Source organism: Rhipicephalus microplus, chromosome 5, assembly GCF_043290135.1.
Source record: "Rhipicephalus microplus isolate Deutch F79 chromosome 5, USDA_Rmic, whole genome shotgun sequence".
NCBI classification, from domain to species: domain Eukaryota; kingdom Metazoa; phylum Arthropoda; class Arachnida; order Ixodida; family Ixodidae; genus Rhipicephalus; species Rhipicephalus microplus.
Window position 1 is genome coordinate 143144634 of NC_134704.1, and position 21063 is coordinate 143165696.

At 43.8% G+C, this 21063-nt stretch overlaps 1 protein-coding gene across 2 annotated transcripts; it reads left to right on the plus strand.

Annotated features, from left to right (window-relative positions):
* The first annotated feature begins 1212 nt into the window (after positions 1-1212).
* On the plus strand, positions 1213-18149 carry Kdsr (3-ketodihydrosphingosine reductase). 2 transcript variants are annotated; one of them, XM_037425035.2, is made up of 5 exons: positions 1213-1558; positions 6747-6996; positions 9622-9876; positions 11767-11946; positions 16109-18149. In XM_037425035.2, the coding sequence occupies exons 2-5, from the start codon at positions 6775-6777 to the stop codon at positions 16487-16489; spliced, it is 1038 nt and encodes a 345-aa protein (XP_037280932.1). In that variant the 5' UTR covers positions 1213-1558; positions 6747-6774; the 3' UTR covers positions 16490-18149. The 2 variants fall into 2 exon arrangements, with proteins under 2 accessions (XP_037280932.1, XP_075752112.1); XM_075895997.1 differs by lacking the exon at positions 1213-1558 and adding an exon at positions 3716-4276.
* Positions 18150-21063: the final 2914 nt, after the last annotated feature.

The window sequence follows — 21063 nt, forward strand, 5'->3', positions numbered from 1 at the left end:
GCCAGTCATGTAATAAACAAGAGGAGAAACGTCGAAAAATATGAAGAAAAAGAAAACAAAAAAAACGGCGCGTTTAGCTGTTGCTGTCGAGTGCCGTACGCCTCAGTTTCGAAGGGCATAAAAGCGAATTCCTTCAAAGTTCGCTCAAGTGCTTCGGTGATCTCATCGTGTGATGAGCGCTGACAGAGACGGGCGCGAGTCGCCCGCTAATCTTTGTCCTTGGGACTTTAAAGCCCAAACTCCATAAGCGCGAAAATGCACGCGACAGCGACGAGCGACGCGACGTAGATCGGCGTCGCGCGATCAGTCGCTCGCGCAGGCAAACTCCATTCACGCGACGGCTTCGGCGAGCGAATTCCACTGTTGCTGGCATGAGGCCGTCAACTCGCACCAAGAAAACCGCGTAGCGAGCGGTTTCCAATTTAAAAATAAGATATATTGTTGTGTAATGGAACGGAAAGTGTTTATTATTGCCTTGCAGCATTTTTTATATGCGCATGCGTAATAAACATTGCGTTATTTCTTGTTGCGCATACGTGACTCGGCCAGGGTCACGTGCACCTATGTAGTCTTCGTCTTTTCCGGTTTTTCGCTATTGGCTGCTTCATGACCTACTACACTCCTGACCTGTTCAGATAGCGGGGTTCCTATGGGAGCGCGTGTCCCCGCTCTCGTTCAATCGCTCGCCGTAGGTGGCGCTACCTATAACCTGTTCGTCTGCTTCTTTACGGTTGTTTTGTAGGCGCTGGTATAAGAATGCCTGCTTTCTGTGGTGAACTGTCGGCATATATGTGACTATTTCTTCCCATACATTGCTGGTCAAGTAAGCTGTTCAGTGCGCTTAAGAATTTATAGCACACTGGTTGACAAACGTGGAAACCCGTGGATTTACATGATTTTGGACAGCCTATGCGTTGTCGCGTGCATTTTATTGCAAAAAAAATTCTGAATGTCTTTTAGTATTATTATTTCTGGATATTTCTAAATTGTGGATCATAAATTCGCACTACGAGTGCTTTGTTGGTTAAAATTTGACTACAAAGAGTGAAGGTGACGTCAGCGAACAGGTGCTGCCTAGCGCCACGCCGCTCGTAGGTGACGGCCCTAGCGGCAGAAGGTATGAACTAGAACGTGGGCGCTGGAAGAGGTGCTCTCTGGGCAGGTCAGGAGTGTAGTAGGTCATGGGCTGCTTGAGCCCAGCACTTCCGGGCGATGAGCGACGGTTTCCAAATCTGGAGGACCGAGCGATCGCGCGAAAACGAGCACGCGACACGTCGCGCGAACGCCCTGTTTCGTCGCTCATAGCGTCGCTCGTCGCTGTCGCGTGCATTTTCGCGCGTATGGAGTTTGGGCTTAAAACGACAGCTCGCAGCTGCTACGTGAGCTGACTCGTGCCCAGCCAGTGCTATCTTCATTGTCATCAGTTGTTTTCGCGTCGTCGGCGACGGAAAAACGTAGACAAAGTCGCGTTCTCTCGCATCATCGTTCGAAGGCGGGAACTTTTTATTTTGCTACCGCTGCGTTGCCTCTTGATTGATCCATTAACGCTGCCATCAGGGTAAGTCCAACGAGACTGTGTGTTCGAGAAGACTGACCGCACGCGACGTGTTTAAGGTGGTGTGATTTCGGGGAGATCAGTTTCGGGCCGCCGCGATTACGCATAGATTACGATCCATGTAGTGATTCAGGGAACGGAATACTTTCGGCATTGCTGAAGAGCTTGTGCTACTGCATCGCTCGTCCCACTGTACCTTTTACCCGAGTAGTTGAACGGTTTCGTTATCTGGCCGACGTGTAGCGGCGGACGGTGTCAAGTGGAGGCGTTTAAGCTATCCCCTAACTGTTTCCACCTACACTTTGTACTTGTATGAAAAGCACTAGCCTTAATTCGCATAAGGAGCGGTAAGACACCCCTCGAAATAAAAAAAAAATGTGGCCACGCTTCTGTTGCTGTAGATCGGGAAGTCGCGACATGTGTGATATTTAACCGTGCGACACCTGCTGCCCTCGTTGAAGCCGAGCTCTTTAGTACTGTGTGATTGAGACTGAAGTGCCACAAATGAATACTATACCTGTCACAAATGCACGCTGGAGCGTGCGTCGAAAATCGAACTCACTGTTGACTGAGCGTTGGAGACAATCCAGGGTTCACAAAACTGCCGGGCTCGAGGTTGTAACGCCCTGGTGTGACCCACTCGGGGGTAGACGGTGAACATTTCGGAATGGGGTTGTGTCTAGAAAAATAATGGTGCCCTTTGTACACTGTCCCCGGAGCGAACAGTGAGTCCACAATTTTTTTTTACTTGTGTGTTATTTTTTCTACAAATATATCCGCACTTCGCATAGCGCGTTTTCAGTCTTTGGAGCGAAGTTTTCCATGCAACTGTGTAAAGCATAAAGCCAGCTGTTTAATAGAAAACTGACTTGCAGCTTGTGATGCTGTAAATGAAGAGTCAGGAGATTAATGCACTGGAAAACATAGGGTTAAGCATTGCTGAATGCCAGTTATAAAATTCTATAACTTAACAAACTTGCCTGTAAGAAAAAATGGGCTTCAAAATCCATTCCACTTCTTTTATTCATTTCGTAGCAGTTGATTGACCTCCATGACCACTATGCCTTTTCTTTTTCTTCATTCTTTGTTACTTAGTTAACTTGCATTGGGTGTCTGCAAAATAATGTGGCAATCGCAACACAATCAACTTTTCTTCTACCAACAAACTCTAGGCATGTGACACAATGTGGAACAGTCGAACCATTGCCTTTTCATATCAATAAAGTGCTACTCACAGTAGCAAAAAAGGCTTGAGTCTTGCACGCAGAGATGAAAATGCTAATAGAGCAAGCAGGCTTCGGAAAGGGGTGCTGCGGGATCACGTAAAAAGTATGAAGTGGTTGATGGCAACCTTCAGGAATTTAGAAGCCTACTCCAAAGCTCTGGATGTGTATTATAAAAATGGATATCCCCAAGCATCCCATAATGCACAGGACAGGAAGCGCTCATTAGAGGCACCCTGCAACACTTATTCAGCATGCTCAGAAAATGCTGCCTGTCGGTAGTCGAGGTTCCCGAATACACGTGGGCCAAATATTATAGCGCAGCACACAGCCTGGCGTTCGCAAAGTCAGCTAAAATTTGCTTTCTATTGTCTCGACAAATGACGCTACGAGTTCAAAGATCACTCATCACAACCATTGTGTCAGTTATTGGGTGATTTGAGCATGGCGCGCTCAGTTGTTACGAGGGCTGCCATGGGAGGCTAGGACTTATCCACATGTGTGTGTGATTGCTTTGAAAAGCCATGCATACAAAAAAAAAAAGAAAATGCTGAAGGTCACGAGGTGCACGTGACGTATTTTCTTTCCCCGTGCCATCGATCCCTGCTTAACTTGCAGCGCTTTCGTCAGCACGAGAGAAGAGAGAATGCAATTGTAGCATGTGAGAAATCTTTGTAACTCCACTTGTACTGGACGGATTTTCAAAATTTTTACAGCGGTGAATTGGTGAGACTATAAAGCTTCTTTAGTCAATTGATTTCATGGCTACTTAAAAAAGTGTTGCGGGGCCCCTTTAAGACAAATGTTCATAACGCAAATTGGCTTTTAAAGGGGCCTTCCAAAGTTGTTTGGACTGAAGTACAGACAGAGTAATGCCGCAAGAACGGCACAGCATCCGAAGTTCTTATAGTTAGTATATTCAATATACAAGGAAGGAATGCCTACTCTTAACTGATTTTCGTGGTGTCACCTGACCATGTTTCACTCGCCTAGACAAGCCCTGCTGTGTTGGAGGGTTCCATCAATGAAATGAAGCTGGAATCTCCTACATTGGGAAGCTCGCACTTCATTGTTGCTTGTCCTTTTAATGTATTGGAGACATTGATGTCATAGTAACAAACATGATGCCTGACTTTGACAGAGCAGGTACTACTGCTTCGATGCAAGGTATTTTCTGCTGTCCTTTACTAAAACATTCCATGTCACCCCCTTCTCTCCTTCTGAAAAAGGAATTTTCAGATTAAACAGGGTGTGAAGTACTGTTGATCCTTCGCGGGTTGTTCGGTGAGCCGCATGATTAACTACAAGGGTGCAGCGACATCAATTCAACAAACGGGATTGCTTGTGCCCCCTCAACAAAAATCGAGAGCCTACTCTTTGTGAAAAAAGAGGCAGCTCGCAAACACACAGAAGCAAGAAGAGAGAAAAGCCTTTCGTATGAACATCTGACCCGCGCAAGCCAAACATCCAGAGGTGAAATCCAGGGTTCAAGCAAGTAGTGAGCACATTTGTCGCGCTATGTAGTCAAGGTGACCTTTTTTGTTGCAGGAGCGTCTGTTTGGGATTCAATGAAAAAGCACAGATAATAAAAATGAAACACATTAGTGATCTCAGTTTTGATTCCACGCCACGATCGCTTCTAATGTCGCAATTTTCTAAGCTTGCCCCATCTGCCAACGTTTCCGCCCGTATAAGTTCTGGCGAACGCCACCACATGCTGAAGCGGTCGCAGCTATGTAGTGACTTTATTGCAAGATTAAAATACTAAATCATTTAATATCGACATTTAGACATACACCTAAAATTGTTCCCAGCAACCTGTCTTCACAAACACTGAATGAAAAATAAATGCTTCAGAAGTATTGGAAAATCCCTCTATGATTCATAAGGGAGTCGGGCAAGGTTGTCACATTCCATTAATCTTATATAGTTTGTACGCGGAATGCTTGCTTGGAAAGTGTGACCTTGAAAATTAGAACTGAAGAGTGAAAATTGGAAGAATAGTCGTAGCGAGCTTACGAATCAGGCACTGCATTAGTAGCAAGAAACTACAAGGATTTAAAGGCACTCATTACAAAGGCTTGGTGTAAATTCTAAAGTTGTTCCTAGAGAACCTGTATTTTGTACTGCATATTTCTTTTAACTGTGTTCAGAAAGGATTGAAGAAGGCAAATGGAATTTTATTTATCCATTGTAAAAACTCGGATGTCGTTCCAACTCTATGGAAGTAGCTTGACCATATTTTTCTGTCAAGTTAGAAGTAAGTGAAAGCATAAAAAGTTGATGTCACCATTCTCGCGTGGCCCTCGTACTACAAAAAGCCTCTGTTAAGTAGGTCTTGAGTAACGAGATGTGATGCAAAAATGTGTGATGTAACTTTAATATTCTCATTTCCCAGAAAAAGTTTTTTGCTTACCAATGTGAGAAAATTGTAACTTTCTCTACATACGTAATGACTGCAGTTTTAGCATCCAGCTCCTACATTTAATAGTCATAGTAGTTCATAATAGTACGAGTTGTATGTTTGTGCTCTATCCTGGTTCTTCTGTTTCTTGTCGATTTTGTGCTGTTTCTTTACTATGAATGTGTACCGACTCGTCCAAGCTTTAATCTTGGCAATCCTATATTTAAGAAAAGCAGGTTTTTCATGTTCATAACGTACAAGTCGCTACTTGGGACCAGCTTGGAAAAGTGGTTATGTCCCTGAATAAAAATCGAAAGATCAAATTGTGCACCGGGGGAATGTGATAAAAGGAGCTTGAAACAATGCCCGGAAAGATGGCAAAAAAAAAAAAAAAGATTCGCAAGTAAATGTACTGGCACAGCATCCACTGATACAAATATAAAAAATGACAACCAATGTTAGAAAGCAAGTCAGCAAAGTGCTTTTTTTTTTCATTGTCCATCAACGTGTAAAGCCTCAATGTTGTATGAAATTATTTACGATCCACATGCTCGTGCCTGAATTCTCATTTTTATAATGTATGCCTCGATCGCCTGTGGCCTCTCTATGTAAAAAAGAAATGTAGACAGCTGTCAGTCATGTTGCACGATGCCTAAATTTTGTGCCTTGCCGGATAATTGACATCTGCGTTCTATTGACCTGCTGTTCACATTGCCCTGCAGGTACCTTACTGTTCATTTGTGTACAGTGGATGCTTTCCTCACGGAAATTCAATTGCTAGCCAGTGTTCCTGTTTACTGTCCTTCATTCTGTGTGTGCTGCTTCAAGTCTAGCGCTGTGTCTCTTAGCTCTCTTCAGATCTCGGGAGGATATAGCCATCGTGTATCAAGGTGCTTTAGAAGTGAAGTCTCTTGAAGTGTACGAATCGTTAAGACATTTTAGCATGGGTTTGAACTAACCAATAACTTATGCACTGTATGTTTTTGAAGGAACATGCGTAATTTGACTGTATGATTTGTTTTAAACATAAAGGTCAAGTAATGACATCTCCATAATGTATTACTACAGCCTCTACTGCATCTGTGCAATGCTTTATTAATAGTCTGCCCAACTAAAAAAGCAGTGTTTCCTAGGCTGTTGGCACTGACAGAACTTGAATATGTTGTACATGTTTCCTGTAAACACTGCTTCTCTTGCGTGTTTTCCTTTTGTTTTTTATTTATTTATTATTTTTCTAATGTGGAAGCCTCAGGTTGCTCATAAGAGTGAAACTTGACAGTTTTATTCTGTGCACAACTGGCGACCGAACAAATGGTACCAAAGATATCACAAGACCCATGCGGCGTGGACAGCTAGTCAACAGATGCTGCCACCTTTGTTTTTTCTGGCAAATCATTTGTAATGTTCTGCTGTTTGTTTTAGCAAGATATTGTTGTTACACGCTGCATGGGAATGTCTCAGCAGTCAATTGGAGTATCGGCATATAAGTTGCCCGTAGCTTTTGCATATTATAATGTTCCCTTAGGCAGCTGCGTAAGGAACCCCTACAATTTTATTTTTTCAGCTTACAATCTCTGTCAGAAGACTGGACGATGGCACTGCTTTCATCGCTGCTGTCCACACCGTGGCAGTATTATGTGTCCTTCCTGCTCACATCCCCAGTGGCGCTCCTTGTAGTGTCGAAGCTGTGGCGCCGATACCGGGCTCAACACGCTTGTCTGCGGCACCGACACTTTGTCATCACCGGTGGCTCCAGCGGTATCGGCCGTGCGCTCGCCCGAGCTGCTGTACGAAGAGGTGCTAATGTGACAATAGTAAGTTGCTTCCCTGTAACGTTATCAGAGGCACACATGCAAATGTTGGCATTGTGTGGTTTATAAGTGACTTGAAAGCAGAAACAAGTAAACTAGAAGAAAATAGCAAAAATAAATGCAAAGTTGCTTATTATGTACTGGTGGAGTTGTTGGCGAGTATGACTTTTCATGAGGCAAAGCACAAAAGGGCACAATCAGACACACAAGTCATAACACGATTCATGTCCTACGTGTAGTCTTAACAGAATGATCTCAAACAATCACAATGCTTCTCAAACATTGAAGTGCAGTCTGTGGTGAGCATTGTTAATAGTTTAAGCGGGTGAAATCAAAATAATGCGCATGTCGTACCAATTTTATGTGTGCATGACTGTGTTTCTTTGTGCGCTGCCTCTTAAAAAAAATGTAAACATTGCTTGGGTGGCATGCCACAGGTGGCACCTTGCCAAGCTCTTTTCTTGCACTGGAGTGCATGTGAAATCTGCTGTCCCAGATTTGCCTTTCAATACCTTTTCTCAATTATTTTATTGTAATGGCCGATGATTGTTTTACAACACAGTGATTAGTGGCTGTTGACACAGCTTGCATTGCCGTCTTACCTATTGTTGATACATCGTGCTGTCACGTAGTCAGGACAATGATGAGGACAGCACTCGGTTTATTAAAGATGAGAGCCGTTAATTTTTGGGAAACCGTGCCAGGAAAATGAAAAGTCAGGGTGCGAGTAATTTAACCTGTGTGCTTATAGCAGCAAGAACTGTTGTCGGCCATCAAGTAATCTGCCGGGTTGTTCTTTCGCTGTTTTAAAACGCTTTATAAGTAATATTAACGCGATTGCTTTTCCGACATCAAACCTGCCTAAGGCAAGTTTGCCAACAAGTCACAAGCACCAGCACAGCTCAGTGTTAGAATACTGGGCTGGCACCCAGCGGACCCCCCAGCGGACCCGGTTCGAGCCTCACTGTGTCATCGGTGCTAAGTTTTTTTTTTTTTTTTTAATTTTGCACGATGTGGTTACGGACACAGGTGGCAGCGTACAACTGCGCGTGACCCGAGTTGTGATCTCATAACAGCTTTCACTGTAAAAGTACTGCACAGTTTCTTTACCAGCTTCACTTTACTGATATGTTTTACTGATATGTTTCAGTTGCAAACAAGGAACTGGCATTTCATTTTTGTAATTAACAGAATGTATTAGAGTCATAATTGGGGCTATGATATCACTTTTTATTTCTTTAACTTTGGAGGTTTTTTCTTTAAGTATCTCTAGGTGGAAATTTGGCATTTATTGTAGTTTATTGCTCTAAAGTATCTAATCTCCTCATTACCTTATTCTCAACGCTTCATTATCTCAGCATCTTCTTCTCAATAATCAGATATCAGGAATGATATCTGAATCTCAAAACATCAAAATACACTAACCGTATTTTAGTTTTCTGGAAGGTTTGAATTCACAAACATTTATACACATGAGCACAAATGTTTGAATACATATTACCTAGATTACTGCGTATCACAACATGCTAGCATACATAGGTCCATATATTTGACATTGCCTGGCGCGTCCCAGCGCCACCAGAGGGCCGTATATTAGGACAACGTCTTGCGCTCCTAGGGGCCCTTGCTCTATGCGCTACAAGTCATTAGGTAAATGGGTACAGTATAAAGGTACTGTGGCAATGACGTACAGTTCATATATGTATCAGTGACTGCTTGAAGCATGCCCTTTCTAGAAATAATCGAACAGGGTCAAACTGGCTATTACAAAGTTCATTGAATATATCTGAATGGTCAAAAACTTGACCGGCGAGTGTTTATCAAGCTTTTCCGGATTCATACAAAATCTTAGAGCTATGCCCATAATATATAAAGCTAACATTGCACCACATATATTCTAGATGTGTCAATATGTCGTACATAATGACTGTTTTAAATGTAAATATGAGCAGTGCATTCGGAGTGGAGTAAATGCAGCTGGGAAAATTGAGTCTCTATCATCATGGCATGGTTACTAAGCATGGTTACTGTCTTTAACATTTGCTTCATGTATTATCAACAACGTACAGTTCACAGTCAAGCTTGCACCTAAGTAACCAGCATGGTACTATTTCTTGCTGGCCAACATAAGTAGTAGTCTGAAACATTGCTTTATCATTCACAGCATCACCTGCTGGTTCTGAAGCAGCACTTGTGTAGTATAGTTGAGCCTCTTTGTAAGAGATGCTTATCGGGGAGCAAGTCCTGTCACTTATACAAGAGGTCGTTTGAATCCAAAGGTTAATTTCGGGCCAAAGTCATGACCACACTAAAAGTGAAGAAACACATAGCCAGGGCCTTTCTCGAATTTCAGTGTGGTTGTGATTGTCGCGTGAAATTGACTATTGAATTCAGACATGCACCAACTAGCCCAACAGCGAGTACTGCTAGAGAGGTCGTTTGTTAGCAGGGCAGGGCATTATCGTTTTCTTTGCAATCGCTGTTCGGATATAAACACACTGGTGTCTCTCATATCAGTGTTTCTTGTGCAAGGGTTCAACCGTATTGCACGTTACGGTTGTTTCAGGAGTGTTCACGTCCAGGTGGTAGGCTCGCGGAGGTCTCACTTAGAAGGTGGGGTTTGTGTAGATTGCACGAAACCTGGACCGTCTCGAGGAGGCAAAGCTTGAGCTGCTCGAAGAAGCCAGCTCACCCGAGCAGGCCGTCCACACGCTGTCGGCTGACCTGGCAAAGGGCAACACTAGCGAGGCAGTGCTCGCCAGGGGCATCGAAGAGGCCGAGCAGGTCTGCGGACCCGTGGACTACCTTGTGAACTGCGCCGGCTCCGCGATCAGCTTGCGTTTCGATGAGACACCACTGATCGAGTTTCGGCGCATGATGGAGGTGAGTGCCCTAAAAGCTGTCTTCACTTCAACCTGCCACGAACAATTTACATTCACAAAACCAACAGCTGGGCGAGCCAGTGTGTCATTAAAGGCCTGCTATATTAACTTTCCAGGCAATTGTTTTTTAAGTACAGGGATGCCCTGAGTACACCGCAAACACAGCGCAGGTTAACAACTGTTTTATTTCCAGGCGTTTTCTTCACATATATACACAAGGATGGCATCGCAAAAACCCTGAAGCAAAATAAAATTCGACTGGGCATGTGGCGGTAAAAGTTAAACCGTTCTATAAAATGACTTTCTTTTGAAGAAAGATTCATGGTTGGTACAATTGTTGGCTCATGTGGCGATCGATATCAATGACAGACATTTTTTTTTTTTTTTTGCGAGCTTTTTGTGGTGTTTCTGCTCATCTTTCAAAAGTTTTCTTTTTCTTGAAGGCCCCTATCAGTTGTACGGGCCGTGTTCTACTGACCGAGCTGCACGGATTTATGTTACGCTTTACATCTACACAATCTGAAACTCCTTTTTTTAGCAATTTCAAATTTTTATGATAGTTTGATATGTGGGGTTTAACGTCCCAAAACCATTATATGGTTATGAGAGACATCATATGATAATGAGAGTGGAGGGCTCCGGAAATTTCTACCACCCGAGGTTGTTTACCTGCACCCAAATCTGAGCACACTGGCCTAGAGCATTTTCACCACCATCGAAAATGCAGCCGCCGCAGCATGGATTCAATCCCGCGGCCTGCGGGTCAGCAGCCAAGTACCTTTGCCACTAGACCACGGCGGCGGGGCAATTTCAAATTTTGCAGAGGTTGGAACGTTAGGGGGTAGATCCAGCAGCTAATGCAAAACACACAAGCCCTGAGGATAGCAGTCTCAATGCTTCTTATTGCTTTGTGTTTGCTGTCTAATGTGCAACTATTTATAGTAGAATATTTTTATGCAGGGCCCTACGGGACTGCAAAAATTTGTTCTAACAAGGATTTTGTTCGCTGAGCAAGATGTTAGTTGTGTACAGCAAGCAGGTGAAAAACCACCACAAATGGAGGAAAAGTTTTGTATAAAAACAGCCCCCTTGAGGAATTTCTGCTTACACAGATTCTGCTCTGGATTTTTGTTGCTGTTAGTATGACAACATGGTGATTATCCTTACCAACGCACTGCTACATTGTCAAGCGCTTTAAGAGCAGCAGCTGAGTGGCTGTTGGCCCAATTATATTAGCCAATATATGGCAATACTAGGTGAGGAATTGCAGGTAGATAGCGATTTTTTTGAGAAAGCAATACATGTTGTACTTGTGTTGTTGGTGTTTCCCACATTCATGCTTGGCTGTACATTCACGCATCAGATAAGCACCTGAGTTCGCTAAGAAGGCAATAAACAACCCTACGAAATTCTGTAGAGCTTCATTGGGTACGTTCCTGTTTCCCAGTGCCATTGTTTGTGATATGATTACCGAACGAAAACACATTATGCTTTAGTGAGCTTCAAAAGTATTTTTTGCTATAGTAGTAGCACATTTTCTTGCAACATTTCTTTATTTTATGCACAATCATCAGCAAGCTTAACTAAAACCCTGTGACACGTGACCTGGACTACTTTGACTGATGCCAGCCTCTAAGTGCTGGGAACTCCTACCGAGATAATACTTCAGTATGCTTGGATAGCATGTCGGCATGCACGGGTAACATTCCGCAACAGAAACCAAAGCTACGCGGCGCTAGCATCAACCAAACTATTTCAAGGCACACCATGGAGCATTCTTGTTAGGCTTGCTGACGACTGTACAAGCAAGGTTTTGTTGTAGACTGTTACAAGTGTTGATCTGTCTCATTCTGTTTCAGTGCACTGAACATGCTTGCTATTCATTCTGCAGGTCAACTACCTGAGTGCGGTGCACACGACCATGGCAGTGCTGCCTGGCATGAAGCAGCGAGGCTCGGGCAGCATCACTTTTGTGTCGTCCATCGTTGGCCTGATGGGCCTGTATGGCTACACGGCCTACTGCCCGTCCAAGTTTGCCCTCGTGGGTCTGGCGCAGTCGCTCCGCATGGAGGCGAGTGCGAGCCTCTGTCTATTAGGGCTAGTTTGCAGTAAAGGTCGACAGTGAGGCTGTTCGATTTTCAGGCCTCTGGCAGCCAGAGGTAGCCAGAGGTTCAGTCAGCTAGTTCCGGTCTGGACAGGAAATAGCGTCGTGGTCACGTGTGTGGGGAACCCGAAGCTGCTCGAAGATCGCAAAATCGCACGCTGGGACAGCCAGCGTGAACATAAACAAACTTTACCACCATGGCAGCAAACAAAACAATGCGCCGCGTGTATGTTAGTTTTTTCTGCATTGTCCGCTTGGAAATACGTAGCTAAGCTCGCCAAAAGCTGAAATAATATTCTCGAGCGTACGCATTTTGGGTACGGCTTCGTACGCTCACACGATCACTTGCCTCGTCCGCGAACGAAACAGCCAGCTGGCGGACGCTGCCTCGAGAACAATGCAAGGTGAGCTGCCGCGACGCTGACGGCTTAACAAGCTCACATTTCTTTAGTACATGTATCAGTCACTGCACAACACGACGCGATGTCATGCGAAAGTGATTGTGTCCCAAAAAGAGCTCGACGATATATACCTGCTCAGCTATCGTGTATTGTATGTCGCAAACACGCGTTGACCAACTTACGTTTTTGTCTAAAGTTTATGATATGCGCAGGTATCGGTACCACGAGTGCATGTCGTATATAAAATAAACATTTGCATGACAAGTTCTCGACCCATTTTGGAACTTGCCTTGGCCTGTTTTCCAGTCCTAAGTGGCACTTAACGAATGTCATGTATATCAGCTTTGATTTGACCTACTAGGTCATAGCACATACTGCGCGGCATTATTACGAAGAGGTGAAAAAAGACAAAGCCAACCATGAAATGGGCCACGAAAGGATGTATACATTTCTGAATCCATTCTTTTTTTCTTTCTCGCGCCGTATCGTATAATATCATACCACATATGCTGGCCTATAGATCGAAGTGGGTTTGCACGCCGTTCGCGACCAGCGAGCATCAGCAACAGTCGCGATTTAGGGCCTTTTGTCACCATCGAAGATCAATCGAGTAGTCAGGACAGAGGTTCAAACATACGAAGGAACGAGCTAGTTCGATCACAATCGTCTTTGCTAAGTGCACAGAAAGCAGGCACAGCTCCACAAACGACTACTACGGAAAAAAAAAATTAACTTCAAAGTTGTCTCCATGCGTGCGCACGAACGTGTAGTACGTCATCATCATCAGCAGCAGCCTGACTACGTCTACTGCAGGACAAAGGCCTCTCCCATGTTCCCATGTGTAGTACGTACATAACTTTTAAGGCATGTGCACGACGCAGTCAACAGGCAACAGTTCATAGCATTGTTCACAGAAGGAAGCGTCACGGGAAGCATAACAAATGCGATGAACAGTAGCTTTACACACTCGCCACCACTCGTAATCGCCTCATCTCGCAAGGCAGAACAGGCTTTAGAAGATAACGCCACGCGTAATGACAAGTGAAGGCGCAGTCCTCAAGTGCCCACATTGCAATCCATTGAGTCCACACAAAGATGGCACAGATCGCGCATCGTACCTTTTTGGCATCTGCTAGCCCGAAACCTGCCCACAACCTTCCAGAAAGCTTCCACGACTAAATTGTCCTGAAAGCGTCTGGCGACCCTCGGGCTCCCCGCGGGTCGCCAGAACGTCCAACCCGAGAAAAACGAACGCCAACCGGAAGGAAGTGCGCCGCGGGGGGGGGGGGGGGGGGGCGGAGCGGAGCAGCCAGAGAAAAACGAGCGCGCTCTGGCTGGCTCTGGCAGCCCGCGGGTAGCCAGAAGTGGAAAATCGAAGAGCCCCAGTAGCACAGCTGGTGACCATTCACTACCGACAGCCGGGAAGTGATTGCCGGCCAGCGACATTCACACCAATGACTGGTGCAGACTGCCTCGTTCTGGAATGCATCACATTTGGTGCTACTACTTCCATCTCAATGACACAAGTCCAGAAGAACCACAAGGGGGGACACACATGTGGCAATAGTGGCCATTTTGTTTTTATTAGTATACACTCGAACCTCGATATAACGAACATGGATATAAAGAATTATCGGTTGTAATGAAGTAAATGAAAAAAGGGTTGCAATAGATACAGTGTTATGAATATATGTTTATAATGAATTTTCAAATATAACAAAATTATTTTTGTATAAGATTAAACCTTGTTAAATGAAGTTTAAGTGTATTCTTTATGTTTAATCACAAAAAATTTAGAATATGCTTCAGATAATATTAGTAATAATAATAATAATAATAATAAAATGAGCATCAGTACTGGGTCATGAAAAACATCACTGAGTAGCTAACAGTATACACACAAAGATCAGGACAACAAAGAAGTAATTTTGCAGTTCTTAATGCACGTGATGACATCAGCTTTATGGGGCGTTTATCCTAAACTCAATGAAACTATCAAGATGTTTTTCCTACCTTGAGGAATTAAAGGAATGGAATTGAAATGGCTGCAGTGGGAATGAGCCAAGTTTTTTCATTCTGAGGAATTGAAAGGAGTGTAATTGCGGCATGTTCTAGTTCCCCGGAATGGAATTGACACGGAATGAAGGTGCCCGTTCTGCAACACAGGTTTACGCCACCACAACGTCGTCTCATAAAACAAGCACGATTTCTTCTCCTGTGAACCTACTGTTTGAAAGACTTTGCAATAACAGGCACACTGCTGAAAAATCGTGCAGCAAGTTTACTGGGTCAATCTAAAGTTACTCTAGAGCATGTTGGAAGTATAATGCAAAACTGGATTGGATGTGAAAAATAGCAAGAGCTGTCAAAGTGAGAAAAATGATGTAACTTTTACAATACTACAAGTAGCTGGGAGCTGTCATTGCGATTTGTTTGCATATTGGGCAAACTGGCAAAACCTTTTTTTTTTCTAATGGCGCATTTAGTTGGTTGTTTTCGGGCGCTCTGAAAAGTGGCTGCGCCTTTGGTTGGTAGAATTCGAGCGCTCGGACTACCTTCAGTTGGTTCTTTCAGAGCGTCAGCCTCTGACTCAGATCGCTCCCGTCCGCTCTGACTTCCAAGTGAGAGCGTGGCGTGATCTGACCGGGAAGACAGATCACGTGACACAAGCCAGCCAATCGCATGGCTGCCTGCAGGAGAACGAGGTGAGGTGCACGAGTGTGCATTTGGGAAGGTGGTATCGCCAGATGCGTAATACTTTATGCATGTACGTTGCCAATGGCGTTCATGCGCATGTGTGGGGCAAATTCACACTTACTAGGCCATAAATGCACCATGTCTATAGTTAGGCGGCTAGCAAAATGCTGTCATTGCAGCAGCTCGCAGACAGCCTTGTGATTTGCCTTGAAGATAGAAGCTTGGACGAAAACGATCACCAGATTTATGTGCTGATCTTAGAAGGCTTTTGCTATATCCAGGCATGTCAGAGAGAGAGAGAAAGAATATAACGAAGGTCAGGCATGTCAGAGATGTCCACTGAACTGTATGGTTGAGAGCTGGGCTAGTTGGTGAGACATCATTTAACCGTATGGTGAAGTAGCGCAAATTCACGGGGATGAAGAGAACAAGGAGGACAAGAAAACACGACACGAGTGTCGTGTTTTCTTGTCCTCTTCGTCCCCGTGAATTTGCGCTACTTCACCATACGGTTAAATGATGTCCACTGAACTGATTGAAACCTTTGTTGATGCGACGCAACCATGTTAATCCGGCAGCTTCCCGCGCTGGCTGCACCGTGGGGCTACAGGCGCGCTACTCGGCCCCTTAGCTGCTCTAAGTGCTCCGAGATCGCTGATGTATTCGGTTGGTACGCTGCCTATCGCGCTCCGATTGCGAGCTGCCTCTGCATCTGGCGACTCTGAGCCAGAGGACCAGGGCGGTCAACCAAATACGTCATAAGTGTGACTATTTAGAAATGAAATCGGCAAGACTGCGAGCTAGGCGGATTGGAGCATCATAATTTCAAGTCAGTAGAAAAGTAGCACTTTGGAGAATGATATTGGGTGCTGAATGTGTTCAGCTTGCATCTTCATTTTTTTTGCAAGTTATTTATTGTAATGCCAGAAGCACTGATAGCTGTGTTGTGTAAGCTTTCCAGATATAAACTGCTCGAATGCCTTTTACAGTACCTCAGGTTTACTTGATATACAAACTTAATTCTGGCACAGGTCAAGCACCACGGCATCCACGTGATGGTGGCCTTCCCACCGGACACAGACACGCCTGGCTTTGCAGAGGAGGAGCGCACCAAGCCGACTGAGACCAAGCTCATCTCGGCGATGGTCGGCCTGTCGTCAGCCGACGCGGTGGCCACCACCATGCTGCAGGACATTTTGGAGAGCAACACAACCTCAGCCCTGGGACTCGACGGTCAAGTGGCATTGATAATGTGCGCAGGCATGATGCCACCCAGCTCGCTGCTTGAGGTGGCCATGCAGGCTCTCACCATGGGCGCCCTGCGCGTCGTGGGATGCCTTTACCAGTTGCACTTCTACCGGCTCATCGCTCGTTGCGCGGCAAACCGCGAAGATAGCAAGAAGGGAAGCTAACTCGGGGCAGCTGTGAACGGATGGCTTGGTGTGGTTGGGAACATTGCGACATTTGGGGAAGCTTTACAGCAGCCTTTTGGGGGACTTTCACAATGATTCATTTGTTACACATTTAGGATTTGTCTGTGACGCACACTGAAGCATAGAGCTCCACCAAATAGATTTGCAAGCCGAGATTGACCCGACATAGTTGTGGCACGTTGTAATTCCGATGGTGACGCATTTGTGGCGCTGCGCGACTTGTGACGGTCAGCTACTCTAGATGGTTGACAATTGTCATTTACAAGGCATGGTAGAACATTTACCCCATGAATTCACAAAATGGGCAAGTACCACCAGGAAACTCGTCGCACTTCTTGTTGGGGGATGGTCACTTACATGCGAGGGTACACATTTGTATTCAGCGTGGATAATCTAGAATGGATGGTTGGCGCTAAAAACGTCATACTTTTTGCATCTCTGGTGCTAGTACTTTGAGGCTTGTGACGGTCACGGATGTCTCACAAGTGAAAGGGTGAAACTACCTCCTTATGAGCTTGTAAAGTGTTCCTCGTTTGTTGTGGGTTTGATAGAGAGTTCTAAAGGAATCATTTTGGTACAAATTAGATGTGCGCATGGTCTTTGATTGTTTGAGGATTCTCGGTCTTCTGTTCACAACGGCATAAAGTGGCCACTTATTTTGTGTTTCACTAAACAGAATGTGCATAGAATGTGAAAGACAAGGTTCTACACCACGACAGCGTAATTTGTACTTGTTAACTAGTCATGATTATTAGCTATTGCCAAATGTTAAACATCAAATTTTGAAAATTACAACAATTGCAATCTTGCCAAAGTTTCTTGTAGAGAACTATGCCCACTGTTGGAAAATTGGGAAATCACTCTGCCATAGCTAATGATTAGCCAGTTTTGAAGCTTCAGGGAAAAGTTTTGTTAAAGGCTTAAAAGATGAGAACGCACACTTTGCATGACAAGTCGGATGTTAATTTTTGTTGAAAAAAATAGGACATATTGTCATCTTTGTTATTTTTTGTATGTGTGTTTCTTGCTATTGCACTTAGCCAATACTTTAGTTTCTCATAATCAATCCTGATTGGCATATTTGCTAGCAGTTAGCTGGGTTAACTACTAGTAATTGTTTGTTCACCCTATGGTTAAGTACGACTTGTAAATAGCTAAGGCTTTGAGAGGGGTTTTGTAAAGCCACATGTTTTGTACAAAAGGCAACAGGTTAAAAGCAAGTTGCAGACAAAACAGCAAAGTCTTCATTCAGCTTAACCTAGACCTACAGTCCTAGCTTTGCAAATTTTCGCTGGTTTTCGCAACGCACACAACGTGGCTCAATTTCTATTTTAGTATGTGTACCTAGACAGGTGAACTGCTGGTTAACATCACCTCTATTTTTTCCACAACTAGGCTACCTCTTGGCATGTGTCAATTCTCGGTCACAATATGCCTCACTATATCTCTCTATGGTTTACATTCCCAATTTTCGTGCAGGCCAAAGTAGCAACTTTCATGTCCTGAAAGCTTTACTCTGTTTGCATGTTAAGCGTTTAATACACAAGTTATGTGCAGGTATATTGCCGTGTGTCTATTGATAGCGGTAGTAATTGCAAAATAATGCCTTTGGGCCCACTTCCAACATTCATAGAAAACTGTCTTTTTTTTTTTTTTCAGCCACTGAAGGGGGGGGGAGGGGGGAGGGGGAGGTGGGGTTTTGGTGAATAAGTCTGTTAATAAAGAAAAAGTTAAACTCTGGTGAATAAGTCTGTTACCAAATAAAAATTTAAACATCTCCAAACTGTTAGGAACAGGTGTTCATTTTTTTTTAAGGTTTTGTTTTTTCTTTGGCTCTGATCCGTTCAGTTGCAAGGTTGGTGTTTCTGAATCTCTCCTGTTCAATATCGTTTAGTCCTTCCCAACACTGAAAATTGCTGAAACCCACAAAATAAAAAATAGAGATTTCATCGAAATGAGGCATGGTGAATTACTTTCCATCCAAATTACAGAGTTCCTATGGACAAAATGAGCATCACATCTCAACATTGCGGCATGGCATCACAATTAGGGCAGATAAAAAAGAAAAATGACACCTAGTCTATACTTGGATACAAACTGAAGAAAAAAAGTTACCATTGGGTTAGCTTGGCTATGCCAGGATATACTAGCGTGAGCTATGGATAGACAGAATCAGATGGACGCACTATCAAGCAAGCTTGCACGAGTCGAGTGCCAGCCCATTAGTGACGCGTCACTCCTGGAGCTTTCAGGCCTTCTCCGGCGCTGCAGCTGTGCACAGTGTGAGGTAGCTGCTCCTCGGGAATCTGCGGCACAGCTCTCGATAAGCCACCCGAAACATCTCAACCTCGAAAAATGCAGCTTATGCTACAAAGCCTGCTATTCACCATCAAAGGACCCTCTTCCATGCAACAGCGTCGCGGTGTCATTGCAATCCTATGGCAGACCACCTTCGCCTCGTGCCCACGAGAGGAATCGCAAACCAGTGTGTCAAAGGGTGTCTCAAAGCATCTGCAACACCATTGGCTGGAGAGGAGTCCTTCGACAACGAAAAGTCGTTTTTCTTGGGTTTTATCGAGTATATAGTAGGCTTGTGCGAATTTTCGAACGAATAATGCAGTATTCCAACTCTCTTCGAATCGAACTTTAGTTATTGAAAATTTCAAATTATTCGGAATGAATGACTAAATGCATACTTGTCTGCAGTAATGTCCTGGTCCCTGTTATCGTTCTTGTCCTCGTGCGTGCGCGCTAAAACTTCAGTATGCATATTTGTTTGCGTGCGACGTCCTGTAAAGGTGGTTCTACTGCAGTGGAGCCGTGAAAACACGTATTTATAAAAAAACTGCACTGCAGTGAAGCCCACTTGTTAATTAAAGATATTACTTGTACATTGATTAATTTTTTTCTAATTTAGAAGCTCGTTATACCGACTTACATGCTTTAATACAGCAAAGTTTAAAATGTAACATATTTTACAAGCCGTCACTAGCAATGTACTGAGAGTCAAATTCTGCTACAATTCGATGTTGTTTTCACTTTCTTTGATGGAAAAAAAGGCGTTTGCACGGTCCTTGTTTCCATTTTTAAAAGATATCGTGCAGATTAGTCTGGTCATGTCAAGTATGCCTTTTATTTATCATGTGCAATATATATACTATTAGATTTGAAATTATTCAACGAAAATAACTATATCCTTCAATTTCGCTTCAAACCTAAAATTCGCTACTCGCACAAGCCTAGTATATACTTATAGTGCACACAATCTCGGTAGGGAAGTTTGCCAAAGTTACTCTTCGGGAAGTGCTGTTCAAGGCAGTGAAGAGTAGACGCCTAAAACTCAACTGGTTGCCCTTTTGCCTGTGTTGTGTTCAGACATGCCGGCTGCTCATATACCTGGAAAAATTTGAAGCCCATTTATATTTATTGTTTTTTGTACGTCAGTGTTTATTCTAGCCTCAGAATTTTCACCTCATCGTTTCTAGAAAATTAAATATAGGTTTATACATAGGAAAGAGCTACTTCCATTTTCAAGAGACAGCTTAGATTGTTGGCATGCACCTCAAAGTGCGATTTTTCGGCTGAAATTGCATGCTAAATTCGTGACAACTCGTCTAAGTTAATGTTAAGGAAGCACGCAACTCAGCGAATACTTTATAAAGATGCTCTGCTGTAAGAGAATGTTGCTGCTGTTGAGCCACCAAACAAGTAACAAGCCTGCAAATACAACCATGACTGTACAGCAAAGGGTGAAGTATAGAAGCTTGTGCTGTTTGGTGTATAATTTATGGGAAAACATTATGAGAGGACAGACAAAAGTGTAAGCTGGCAAGTGCCATTTTTTATTGATAAGATTCTGAGTGAATGCACATATGCGCTACAAGAAAAACAAAGTGTTTGGGGGGGGAAGAGGCACTACATATGTATGAATGGATGCCAAGGCACATGAACTTAGGCGCCCCATTTTGGTGTTTTGTAGTCCATTACAGCGCAAAAGGTTTAATTAAAATGTTTGCACTAAGTCTTAAATCGGTTTACCTTAAAGTGATTAAAATCAAATAACAATTTACGTCAGAGTGAAAGCTCAATGTATGACAAAATCTAAAACGTGAAAGCTCAATGTATGACAAAATCTAAAACGACAATATTATCAACAACAGTGCCCTACTTACCGAGAAATTATTGTAAATGCACAAGAACACAAGCGCCGCAGTAGGACATTTTCAAAATAATCCGATAACATCAGACGGACCGCCTGCAATTAATCACTAGTAATTGATCTAACTGCACTAAATAAGGAACCTTTCGTGCATCAAGAAACGCAATAAAATGCAGCTTGTTCGTTTCTGTTTGATTCATGAAAAAAAGAACTGCCGGATGTCACTTTGGGGAATGACGCCAGTGGTTCAAAAATTCATTTTTCTGGTTGCACAAGACAGGCGGTGTCATCTAGCGGGGTGCAGTTCAAACAAAAGCACCTGCAGTCTTGAAGCCAATGGCAAGAAATTGATCAATGGCCGTTGTTGCTGCTGTGGCTCCCGCTGCTTTCGGTC

What these genes read in the sequence shown, in the direction of transcription:
- Kdsr (XM_037425035.2), top strand. Translation starts at nt 6,775, where the DNA reads ATGGCACTGCTTTCATCGCTGCTGTCCACACCGTGGCAGTATTATGTG. An exon ending in GAGGTGCTAATGTGACAATA is followed by an intron (nt 6,997 to 9,621) that starts GTAAGTTGCTTC and finishes GGGTTTGTGTAG; the next exon opens with ATTGCACGAAACCTGGACCG. An exon ending in CGCAGTCGCTCCGCATGGAG is followed by an intron (nt 11,947 to 16,108) that starts GCGAGTGCGAGC and finishes ATTCTGGCACAG; the next exon opens with GTCAAGCACCACGGCATCCA.